Source organism: Microtus oregoni, unplaced genomic scaffold (genome assembly GCF_018167655.1).
Source record: "Microtus oregoni isolate MIOR12 unplaced genomic scaffold, Mior012 000004F_ref0000308, whole genome shotgun sequence".
Taxonomy (NCBI): Eukaryota; Metazoa; Chordata; class Mammalia; order Rodentia; family Cricetidae; genus Microtus; species Microtus oregoni.
This window is the reverse complement of record NW_024543063.1, coordinates 8603772-8616204: the sequence shown is the minus strand read 5'-3', so window position 1 is coordinate 8616204 and position 12433 is coordinate 8603772. Positions and strand designations below refer to the sequence as shown.

At 43.4% G+C, this 12433-nt stretch overlaps 2 protein-coding genes across 2 annotated transcripts in view; both read left to right on the top strand.

Moving 5' to 3' along the window:
- The first annotated feature begins 3243 nt into the window (after positions 1-3243).
- Positions 3244-12433, top strand: part of LOC121447552 (UDP-glucuronosyltransferase 1-6) — a 135731-nt gene continuing 126541 nt past the window's right edge. The window contains exon 1 of the mRNA XM_041650863.1: positions 3244-4128. Coding sequence (XP_041506797.1) covers positions 3274-4128 — 855 coding nt within the window. The 5' untranslated portion in view covers positions 3244-3273. The remainder of the gene's footprint in view (positions 4129-12433) is intronic.
- On the top strand, positions 8387-9351 carry LOC121447555 (UDP-glucuronosyltransferase 1A8-like). The gene has a single exon (XM_041650865.1). It carries the CDS (start codon positions 8470-8472, stop codon positions 9349-9351), a length of 882 nt encoding a protein of 293 aa, XP_041506799.1. The 5' UTR covers positions 8387-8469.

Below are 12433 nucleotides of genomic sequence, written 5' to 3'. Positions count from 1 at the left end.
TACACAACATGTTTTCGATCCAAAACCCACAGGAAAAGGGTCTCCAAAGGCAAAGAAATGAGAAATAAAGACAATGCAGTAGCTGGGACAAGGAGGTCTTGCATAAACTGATGACTTATGCCAAGCAAGTTTATTAAGAAGTATAGCATCATATAGACTATTTGTAGAACGCAAAATGGGCAAGGTCAGCCGAGATCTATGCCAGACCATGTAGGCAAAGAGAACACAACACCTCAGACTTGGTTGCCTAAGGACTAATAGCCACAGGCCAAAAGGAAGAGTAAGGTCCCCAGAAGTCACAACATTGACTCTTCCGAGGCACTGGTTCCAGTTCTAGACAAGCTAGTCTAGGACCCTTCTGGGCAAGGATAAGAACTAAGGTTCCCTTTATCCTCTCACCAGGGCCCCTGAGAAAGTATGGGGTCAGTCTGGCACTCCACAGCTTTTCTATTTTTTTTATTTTTCATTCTATTCTTATTTCTGTTTTAAAGTATGTGTACCTGTTTGTTTGGGTGGGTTTGGACATATGAGTGCAGTGCCTGTGGAGTCCAGAAGAGAACACGGCATCCCTTGGAGCTGGAGTTACTAGAGATTGTGAATTGTCAGACCTGGGTGTTAGGACTGAACTTGTGTCCTCTGCAAGAACACACACTGTAACATGATTGGGAACCAGGCCTGCTTGTTTGGATTTCTGTCTCCCCGGTACCCCACAACTGTTTAGCCCCAAAGAAAATCACACATAGATCTCTATAAGTTATAAAGCTGTTTGGCCCATTAGCTCTAGCCTCTCACTGGCTAAATCTCACATCTTGATTAACCCATTTTTCTGATCTATGTTAGCCATGTAGCTCAATACCTTTTTTCAGTGGGGCAGATCACATCCTGCTGCTTCGGTGATCTGAGCAGGAGTGGGAGGAATCAACTTCCTCCTTTCCAGAATTCTCCTGTTCTCATTACATCATTTCTACTTCCTGTCTGGTTTTCCCACCTATATTTCCTGCCTGGCCAATCAGTGTTTATTTATAACATGATTGACAGAATACAGACAATTCTCCCGCACCAACGCACTCTTTATATAAGCTATCTCCAACTTCCTATTTTCAATGTTTTAGGCATGTAGTTAAGAGACTTCGGACTTTAACAGAGTCAGAAATTTTAAGAATATTTGGGAACATGGAGTATGGACTGTATTTTACAATATGAGACAGGCAGGAAACTTTGGCAGACAAAGAGGGCAAAGTGATGGCTTAAAGCAATGTCTGCGTTTCCAGTTGAGAAAGAACAGAGTCATGAAAATTAGTTTTAGTTGCCAGCTTGACACAATCTAGAACACCCTGGAAAGAGAGCCTCTGTGAGGAAATACATACATCAGGTTGGTTTGTGGGCATATCTGTGGAAAGATTGATGTGGGAAGACCCAGCCCGCTCTGGGTGCCACCATTTTCTCTGTGTGGCTCCTGGGCTTTAGAAGAGTGGAGAAATTTAGGTGAACAGTAAGCCCCAGATGCAGTTACTTCTGTCTCCTCTTGACTGTGGATGTGATGTGGCAGATAGATGTCGTCAGTTTCTGCTACCTCTACTTCTCTGCCATGCTGGACCGTAACCTACAACTGTGAGCCTAGATAAACCCTTTCTCCATTAAGTTGCTTTCGCCAGAGCATTTTACCATGGGAAGAAGACAGTAGATTAGGGTAGCGTGTGTTACTAACTTTCCCCAAGCATCTCAAAAATTAGGCAGAGGCAGGCGGATCTCTGTGAGTTCGAGACCAGCCTGGTCTACAAGAGCTAGTTCCAGGACAGGCTCCAAAACCACAGAGAAACCCTGTTGAAAAAACCAAAAAAAAAATTATCTTTTTTATGAAGACAGTAGAATAATCCTGAAGATCCCAAGACAATCCACTCAGAGTTGGCTAATTGGTTTTTTTTTCCTTTCTGTGTTAAGCCGCTGCACATGGAAACAATAGATTCTTGAACAGATGTTGTGGTAACACCTGAATGTACACTGAATAAGAAGACTTGAAATTAAACCTTCACACCACACACAGAAATTAGCTTTGAGAGGATGGACATCAGTATAGAAAAGTTAGAGCCATGAAACTCTTACAATATCTGGTCAAATCTTTATAACCTTGCTCTGAGACCTTGCTTTGTCTCTGCACAAAGGTCACCATGTCTGGTGCCTGCGGACTGTGATGGAACACTGCACCTACAGTGTATGTGGTAAGCAGACCCTGCGAATCACTGGTTTAGACCCAACTCAAATGGTTTGCTTGACCACTGTTTTCAGAAACAATATTTGATTAGAGGCGCAAATAAACACACTGGATGCGCTGTCATCAATCCTGACCCATATTTCAGCCCTAAGACCAAGCCCAACATCAGCCCCTCCTGGAGCTGTGGGAAAGGTGGAAGTCCTGAATTCTGATCGCTTTGTTCCTAGGAAAGCAGAGCCCTGGCCATTGTACTTGAGGTAACTTAGTCTGAGCATCATCATGGCGGCAACAGCTTTCAGAGGGTCAGCTCTTCATCTTCTGTCTTCCGTCCAGATGTCTGTCTGAAAGCCAGGCTCAGGAAGAAAGTCATCCTTTCTTAGGAAGAGCACTAGAAATAACAGAAACTGATCTAACACAGCCAATGTTTCTGTTTCGACAGGGACAATGGCTGTGTTGTTGGTTTACTGGAGTCCTACAGCAGGGCAGAGTCCCAAGGTTCACTGCCTGTCAGTCAAGGCTCCTGCACTCTCAGATCCATGGACTCAAAGCAATGTTGATTAGACCCTGGTCTGTCCTTTCTCACATACACCCTTTAGGGAGAGACTTGCTTTTCTGTTACCTCCAACATTCCCTACCTCTTTTTGGTGACACTCACTGTCTATCTTTCTAAGCTTGCCTTTCTGTGAAGTATAAATGAGCCTGTTTATGATGGGTGCAGAAGATCTTCATAGGCAGCTCCTTCATTCCGGAATTTCAAAATCCAAAAACACTGCTTCATGATTCTTTCAAAACTGGTTCTGCAATAGAGGTGATGATCTTTCCAAAACAAAGATCATAAACCTTTTTTTATCTCACAAATGACAAATAGGTTTTGGAGCCAATGCAGTTCATTAAATCTTAAACTTTTGAGTAAATCATTAGCTTTGGATTTTAACTTGACATGCAAGCATACAAATACATGTGTCTACCACACTAGATTTTGAACCTCTTCTTTTCCAACCAGTTCTATTAGAAGAGCAGAGAGTCTCAGCAGCTGGATTGCCTCAGGCTGAGCTTCTCCCATGGCTCCTTCAGGTTTCCCAGCCTCCCTTCCTCTGTGTGTGTGTCTGCTTCTGGCCTCTGGCTTTGCCCAGGCAGGCAGGCTGCTGGTGGTGCCCATGGACGGGAGCCACTGGTTCACCATGCGGTCGGTTGTGGAGAAGCTCATCCACAATGGACATGAGGTGGTGGCAGCTGTGCCAGAGGTGAGTTGGCAACTGGGAAAATCCCTGAATATTACTGTGAAGACGTACTCAATTTCTCACACCATAGAGGATTTAAACCGGCAGTTCAAATATTTTTCTGATACGCAATGGAAAACTCCAGAACAAAGTATGCTTTCTTTAATAACAGGCTCAGCCAAAGGTTTTTTTGATTTAATATTTTCAAACTGTAGGAGTTTGTTTAAGGACAAGAAGTTAGTGGAGTACTTGAAGCAGAGTTCTTTTGATGCTGTGTTTCTGGATCCCTTCGATGTGTGCGGCTTGACTGTTGCCAAGTACTTGTCGCTCCCGTCTGTGGTCTTTGCAAGAGGTATACTTTGCCACTATCTTGAAGAGGGCACTCAGTGCCCCAGACCCCTCTCTTATGTTCCAAGATTTCTCTTGAAATACACAGACACCATGACTTTTACGGAGAGAGTGTGGAACCACATCACCTATATGGAGGAGCGTGCATTTTGCCCCCATTTTTTCAAAACTGCTACAGATATTGCCTCTGAAGTTCTCCAGAGCCCAGTGACTTTGGAAGACCTCTTCAGTCAAGTGTCCATTTGGCTGTTACGCACTGACTTTGTGTTGGAGTTTCCTACACCTATGATGCCCAACATAGTCTACATTGGTGGGATCAACTGCCACCAGGGAAAGTCACTTTCCAAGGTATGCTATCTCTCTTTAAGCATATGAAGATAGCCTTTGGTTTAGTCAAGAAAAGATAAATTCTTTACTGAGCTGTGATTTATAGTTTACCTCACTGCATATGGAATTTCTTCCTGGGTTAGATAATTGTTTTGTGCCAACTCACTAATTAGGAAACAAATCTATATTGGTGCCCTATTGATATGGCTGTGTATACCTGTGAGGATATCACATACACATTCAATGCTATAAGTTTTTTTTTTTTTGTTTTTCGAGACAGGGTTTCTCTGTAGCTTTAGAGCCTGCACTGGAACTAGCTCTTGTAGACTAGGCTGGCCTCAAACCCACAGAGATTCTTTTGCGTATAATATAAGTTTAACTATGTATGTGTGCCTCCCTCTGTGTGTGTGGCAAGGTCATGAAATTAGAAAGGAAAGGGACAAAGAAAATTTCCTTAGGAGAAACACAACCAGTAAGTAATGATAGACATACCACCTGAAGACAGAGGGGGGATGTGCAGGGGTAGGAAGAGGACATATGGAGGGCAAGGCAGGGTAGCGGGAGAGCAGAATAAACAGAAAAGAAAATGTTTGTAAAATTCCAGAATACCATGAAATACCCTGTATGACAACTTTAAAATATAGTTTAAAGAGACAAAAAAAAACCCTTCAATGTACATTTTATTGTTTTGGAGACGTTTTTAAAAACGCATCAAGCATTGATGCCATCATAATTTTCTGTCGGCTGCACTCCATAGGGGTAGAAAAGCAGCTTTTCTGCATTTCAAGAATCACTTATACGATACGGAGGATGCAAAGTCAGTGCATTTTCTCAAACAACACAAAATGTAATGTGAGAAAAGAAAACCACCATATGGCACTGGACAATACAAGCCAACAGAAAAGTAAGAGTGCCAAGGGAAAAGACAAGAATCAGAGACTCACTTGTTAGCAAGTTTAGGAGTCCCACAGAGGTACTACATGGGAGCCAGGTGGTGGTGGCACATGCCTTTAATCCCAGCACTTGGGAAGGAGTGGATCTCTGTGTCTTCGAGGCCAGTCAGGCTTACCAAAACTAGTTCCAGGACATCTAGGACTGTTACACAGAGAAACCCTGTCTCAAGAAACATAAATAAATAAATAAATAAACAAACAAACAAACAAACAAACGACTAGATGGGGAACTATGGTGTCTGTTCAGAGGGACTGGGGCAGGTCCATGCAGGCCCTGTGCAGACTGCTTCTGCCTCATCAGTTCATACAAGCTTTGCTGAGTGATTTAGCAGGCCTTGTTCTTTGGGGGTCCTCCATTCCTTCTTTCTCCCCGACTCCTTCTGCTTATCTTCCATGAGGTTCCCTGAGCTCTGACTGGAGGGATTGGATGGAGACATCTCACTGAGAGCTGTGTGTTCCAAGGTCTCTCTATGTAGTGTCGTGCTGTGGGTCTCTGTTTTTGCAAACATTTGTTACATGAGGGCTCATCTCTGATGATGGCTGACTAAGCTACTGATCCACGTGTACAGCAGAATGTCATTATGAGTCATTTCTTGTTACTCCTCCCAACTAAGAACAGGAATACTTGGTTTTACCCTAACTGTCTGGACTTCTGAACAACTAAGCAGTGTGAGGAATGGGTTCCATCTCATGGAAATGAATGAAAAATGAATTTTATGCTCTGGTAATGCTGAAGCATGCATTGGCAGCCCACATTTGGAGGTTCTGTTGAACTTGTCTGTGTTCATGATCTACGTTAATGGGGAAGACTGACCAGGCAGTATCCATCTCATGGAGTGGGCCTTAATTCAAATCAGACATTGGTTGGTTACTTCAACAAGGTTTGTGTCTCCATTGTCCTAGCATATTTTGTAGGCAAGACAAATTATAGGTGTGATTCTGCTTAAACTGAGTTTTTATCTGATTCCCCCAGCCCAAATATATCAAGCCTGACTCCTTCTCTAAAGTATGCAGACGTTGGAATTTAACTGTCAGGGTGGTGCTGTAGTATAACTTTTCAAGTTGAGAGGAACCACTTTTGACTTCCCCAGCCAAGCAGTACTAACTCCCCCAGTTCTGGAATCTGAGAAGGAGGAGGCCCTATACATAGATTGAGTTATTGGCCAGCTCTTTTCTAGATTATCAGAGCTGTTGCTTGGTTTCTTCTACAGGAACATTAGAGGTGGTAGTATATTAATATGACAGCCATGGGGTAGTATATTTTTAATTAATTATTTTTAGTTTATCCTCATTGGTGTTATGCCTGCATGTATATCAATATGAGGGTGTGAGAAGCCCTGGAATGGGAGTTATAGACAGGTGTGAGCTACCACATGGATGCTGAGAACTGAACCCTGCACCTCTGAATGAGCAACTAGTGCTCCCAACTACGAGTCATCATTCTAGCCCGTATCCCACTGTTTTAATATTTTTCCAGAGTTCAACTTTTATTTTTCTTAACAAAGGAGAAAACTTTGCTCATCTGAGGTCCAGAGAGGTGGAAACCTACCTGCCCAGACCAGGTTGCTGAGTCACCTTGCAGGGAGAAATGAAGACATTTGGACTTCTCAGGCCATGCATTACTCACCCCACCATTTTTCTAGAATAGGCTGAGGTGGCATTTTTCCTCTTTGACAGAGCTTAGTGGTGTACCCTCAGAAGTAGGATTGGAAGCAACAATCTAAGGACTCAGGGTAGCTTTGAACCTAATCTCCTGGTAGAGAAGGCAAGTGACTCAATGTCAGGGATGACCTTTGAAGTTGGCATATGTAGCAGGCACGCTGAGGTACCACTGAGACACACAGGCTGGTCTCTATGGTCTCTGCCTTTTGTTTCTGTCCTACCCCAGATGGAAATTCCTACTCTACTTCTTAAAGTAGCTGTCTGGAAAGGGTCTTGGAAGATTAGGGAACCTTCATGAGTGCCTCTGGATTCTTTCTTATTGACACCATAGGCCTGGGACAGTCACCCCTTCTGTGCTGTGCTGTGCTGTGTGAATGGTGGATGCAGCGAGGGAGAGGCAGATTTACAGTAAATGATCTTATGCTTGTTATTGGAATATGTTCAGATCTAGAAACCATGCAGAAATGTCAGGCCTGTGTTTACCCAGGGGAGGACAATAAATTATACCATTACACCACCAACAAAAAATATCTTAAAAGGGATGCACGACCATACAGAAAAGTTATGACCATGAAGCTCTTACAACATTTTGTTAAATCTTCATGACCTCGCTTGGAGAGTCAGGGTACAAATGTCACACTGTCTGATGCCTGCAGGGTGGGAGGAACACTGCGCCTCTGTGCCTACACTGTATGTGGTGAGCAGACCCTGAGCATCACTGTTTTAGACCCAAGTCCATTGGTTTGCGTGACAACTGTTTGCAGAAACAATACGTTTTTAGAGGCTCTAATAAACTCACGAGATGTTAATATGTACTGACTCATCATTATCAGCCCCAAGACCAGCCCAACATCAGCCCCTCCTAGAGCTGTGGGGAGGTGGAAGTCCTAAACTCTGATGCCTTTGTTCCTAGGAAAGCAGAGCCCTGGCCATTGTACCTGAGATAACTTAGCCTGAGCGTCATCATGGCGGCAACAGCTTTCAGAGGGTCAGCTCTTCCTCTGCTGTCTTCCGTCCAGATGTCTGTCTGAAAGCCAGGCTCAGGAAGAAAGTCATCCTGTCTTAGGAAGGGCACTAGAAATAACAGAAACTGATCTAACACAGCCAATGTTTCCGTTTCGACAGGGACAATGGCTGTGTTATTGGTTTACTGGAGTCCTACAGCAAAGCAGGGTCCCAAGGCTCAGTGCCTGTCAGTCAAGGCTCCTGCACTCTCAGATCCATGGACTCAAAGCAATGTTGATTAGACTCTGGTCTGTCCTTTCTCGCATACACCCTTTAGGGAGAGACTTGCTTTTTTGAGACCGCTATCATTATCTACCTCTTCTTGGTGACACTCACTGTCTATCTTTCTAAGCTTGCCTTTCTGTGAAGTATAAATGAGCCTGTCTATGATGGGCGCAGAGGATCTTTATAGGTAGCTTCTTCATTCCTGAATTTCAAAATCCAAACACATTGCTTCATGACTCTTTCAAAACTGGTTCTGCAATGGAGGTGATGATCTTTCCAAAACAAAGATCATAAACCTTTTTTTATGTTACAAATGACAAATAGGTTTTGGAGCCAATGCAGTTCATTAATTATTAATATTTTGAGTAAATCATTAGCTTTGGATTTTAACTTGACGTGCAAACATACAAATACATGTGTCTACCACACTAGATTTTGAACCTCTTCTTTTCCAACCAGTTCTATTAGAAGAGCAGAGAGTCTCAGCAGCTGGATTGCCTCAGGCTGAGCTTCTCCCATGGCTCCTGCAGGTTTCCCAGCCTCCCTTCCTCTGTGTGTGTGTCTGCTTCTGGCCTCTGGCTTTGCTCAGGCAGGCAGGCTGCTGGTGGTGCCCATGGACGGGAGCCACTGGTTCACCATGCGGTCGGTTGTGGAGAAGCTCATCCACAATGGACATGAGGTAGTGGCAGCTGTGCCAGAGGCGAGTTGGCAACTGGGAAAATCCCTGAATATTACTGTGAAGACGTACTCAATTTCTCACACCATAGAGGATTTAAACCAGGAATTCAAGTATTTTTCTGATACGCAATGGAAAACTCCAGAACAAAGTATGCTTTCTTTAATGACAGGCTCAGCCAAAGGTTTTTTTGATTTAATATTTTCAAACTGTAGGAGTTTGTTCAACGACAAGAAGTTAGTGGAGTACTTGAAGCAGAGTTCTTTTGATGCTGTGTTTCTGGATCCCTTCGATGTGTGCGGCTTGACTGTTGCCAAGTACTTGTCGCTCCCATCCGTGGTCTTTGCAAGAGTTATATTTTGCCACTATCTTGAAGAGAGCACTCAGTGCCCCAGACCCCTCTCTTATGTTCCAAGATTTCTCTCGAAATACACAGACACCATGACTTTTACGGAGAGAGTGTGGAACCACATCACCTATATGGAGGAGCGTGCATTTTGCCCCCATTTTTTCAAAACTGCTACAGATATTGCCTCTGAAGTTCTCCAGACCCCAGTGACTATGGAAGACCTCTTCAGTCAAGTGTCCATTTGGCTGTTACGCACTGACTTTGTGTTCGATTTCCCTGCACCTATCATGCCGAACATTTTCTTCATTGGTGGGATCAACTGCCACCAGGGAAAGCCACTCTCTAAGGTATGTTGTCTCTCCTTCAGCACATGAAGAGAGCCTTTGGTTTGGCTAAGAAAAGATAAATTCTTTACTGAGCTGTGATTTATCGTTTACCTCACTGCATATGGAATTTTTTCATGGGTTTGAGGTGCTTTATGCCAACTCACTAATTAGGAAACAAATCTATATTGGTGCCCTATTGATAGGCGTGTGTATACCTGTGAGGATATCACATATACATTCAAAGCTTCAATCTAAGTTTAACTATGTATGTGTGCCTTCCTCTGTGTGTATTGCAAGGTCATGAAATTAGAAGAAAAAGGACAAAGAAAATTTTTCTTAGGAGAAAAATAAAACAGTAAGTAATGGTAGACATACCACATGAAGACAGAAAGGGGGATGTGCAGGGTTAGGAAGAGGACATATGGAGACCAAGGCAGGGTAGAGGGAGAGCAGAATAAACAAAAAAGAATACATCTGAATAATGCCAGAATACCACGGAATACTCTGTATGACAACTTTTAAAAATGGTTTAAAGAGACAAATAATTTCAGTGTACATTTTACCTATTTTTTGGAGATGTTTTAAAAAATGCATCAAGCACTGAAGTCGTCATCATTTTCTGTCGGCTGCACTCTATAGGAGCGCACACCCAGCCTTTCTGCATTTCAAGAATCATTCATACAATATGGAGGATGCAGAGTAGGTGCATTTCTCAGAGAAAATATAATGTAAATGAGAGAAAGGAACGCCACCATATAAAATGGGACAATACAAGCCAACAGAAAAGTAAGAGTGCCAAGGGAAGGGGCAAGAATCAGAAACTCACTTGTTAGCACTTTTGGGAGTCCCGCAGAGGTACTACATGGGAGCCAGGTGGCGGTGGCGCATGCCTTTAATCCCAGCACTTGGGAGGCAGTGGATCTCTGTGGATTTGAGGTAGGTGGATCTCTGTGGGTCCGAGTATAGTCAGGCACACAAGAACTAGTTCCAGGACATCTAGGACTGTTACACAGGAAAACCCTGTCTCAAGAAACCAAAATAAATAGATAAATAGATAGATCGATAGATCGATAGATAAGTAAACAAATGACTAGATGGGGAGCTATGGTGTCTGTTCAGAAGGCAGGTCCAAGCAGGCCCTGTGCTGACTGCTTCAGCCTCATCAGTTCATATGAACTTTGCTGAGTGATTTAGCAGGCCTTGTTCTTTGGGGGTTCTCCATTTCTTTTCTCTCCCCGACTCCTTCTGCCTCTCTTCCATGAGGTTCCCTGAGCTCTGACTGGAGGGATTGGATGGAGACATCTCACTGAGAGCTGTGTGTTCCAAGGTCTCTCCATGTAATGTCGTGCTGTGGGTCTCTGTTTTCGCTCACATCTGTTACACAAGGAATCTTCTCTGAAGATGGCTGACTAAGCTACTGATCCACGTGTACAGCAGAATGTCATTATGAGTCATTTCATTGTTACTCCCCCCAACTAAGAACAGGAATACTTGGTTTTACCCTAACTGTCTGGACTTCTGGACACGTAAGCAGTGTGAGGTATGGGTTCCATCTCATGGAAATGAATGAAAAATGAATGTTATGCTCTGGTAATGCTGAAGCATGCATTGGCAGCCCACATTTGGAGGTTCTGTTGAACTTGTCTGTGTTCATGATCTACGTTAATGGGGAAGACTGACCAGGCAGTATCCATCTCATGGAGTGGGCCTTAATTCAAATCAGACATTGGTTGGTTACTTCAACAAGGTTTGTGTCTCCATTGTCCTAGCATATTTTGTAGGCAAGACAAATTATAGGTGTGATTCTGCTTAAACTGAGTTTTTATCTGATTCCCCCAGCCCAAATATATCAAGCCTGACTCCTTCTTTAAAATACGCAGAGGTGGGAATTTAACTGTCATGGTGGAGCTGTAGTATAACTTTTCAAGTTGAGAGGAACCACTTTTGACTTCCCCAGCCAAGCAGTACTAACTCCCCCAGTTCTGGAACCTGAGAAGGAGGGAGGCCCTATACATAGATTGAGTTACTGGCCAGCTCTTTTCTACATTATCAGAGCTGTTGCCTGGTTTCTACTACAGGAGAAGTAGAGGTTGTAGTATATTAGTATGACAGCCATGGGGTAGTATATTTTTAATTAATTATTTTTAGTTTATCCTCATTGGTGCTTTGCCTGCATGTGTATCTATATGAGGGTGTGAGAAGCCCTGGAATGGGAGTTATAGACAGGTGTGAGCTACCACATGGATGCTGAGAATTGCACCCTGGACCTTTGAAAGAGCAGCCAGTGTTTCCAACTATGAATCATCATTCTAGCCCATATCCCACCATTTTAATATTTTTCCATAGTTCAATTTTTATTTTCCTTATTAAAGGAGAAATCTTTGCTCATCTGAGTCACAGAGAGGTGGAAACCTATCTGCCTAGACCAGGTTGCTGAGTCACCTTGCAGGGAGAAATGAAGACATTTGGACTTCTCAGGCCAAGCATTACTCACCCCACCATTTTTCTAGAATAGGCTGAGGTGGCATTTTTCCTCTTTGACAGAGCTTAGTTGTGTACCCTCAGAAGTAGGATTGGAAGCAACAGTCTAAGGACTCAGGGTAGCTTTGAACCTAATCTCCTGATAGAGAAGGCAAGTGACTCAATGTCAGGGATGACCTTTGAAGTTGGCATATGTAGCAGGCACGCTGAGGTACCACTGAGACACACAGGCTGGTCTCTATGGTCTCTGCCTTTTGTTTCTGTCCTACCCCAGATGGAAATTCCTACTCTACTTCCTAAAGTAGCTGTCTGGAAAGGGTCTTGGAAGATTAGGGAACCTTCATGAGTGCCTCTGGATTCTTTCTTATTGACACCATAGGCCTGGGACAGTCACCCCTTCTGTGCTGTGCTGTGCTGTGTGAATGGTGGATGCAGCGAGGGAGAGGCAGATTTACAGTAAATGATCTTATGCTTGTTATTTGTACTATGTTCAGATCTACAAACCATGCAGAAATGTCAAGCCTGTTTCTACCCAGGGGAAGACATGAAATTATACCTTTACACCACAAAAAAAATATCTTAAAAATGATGTACGACAGTATAGAAAAGTTAGGACCATGAAGCTCTTACAATATCCGGTTAAATCTTC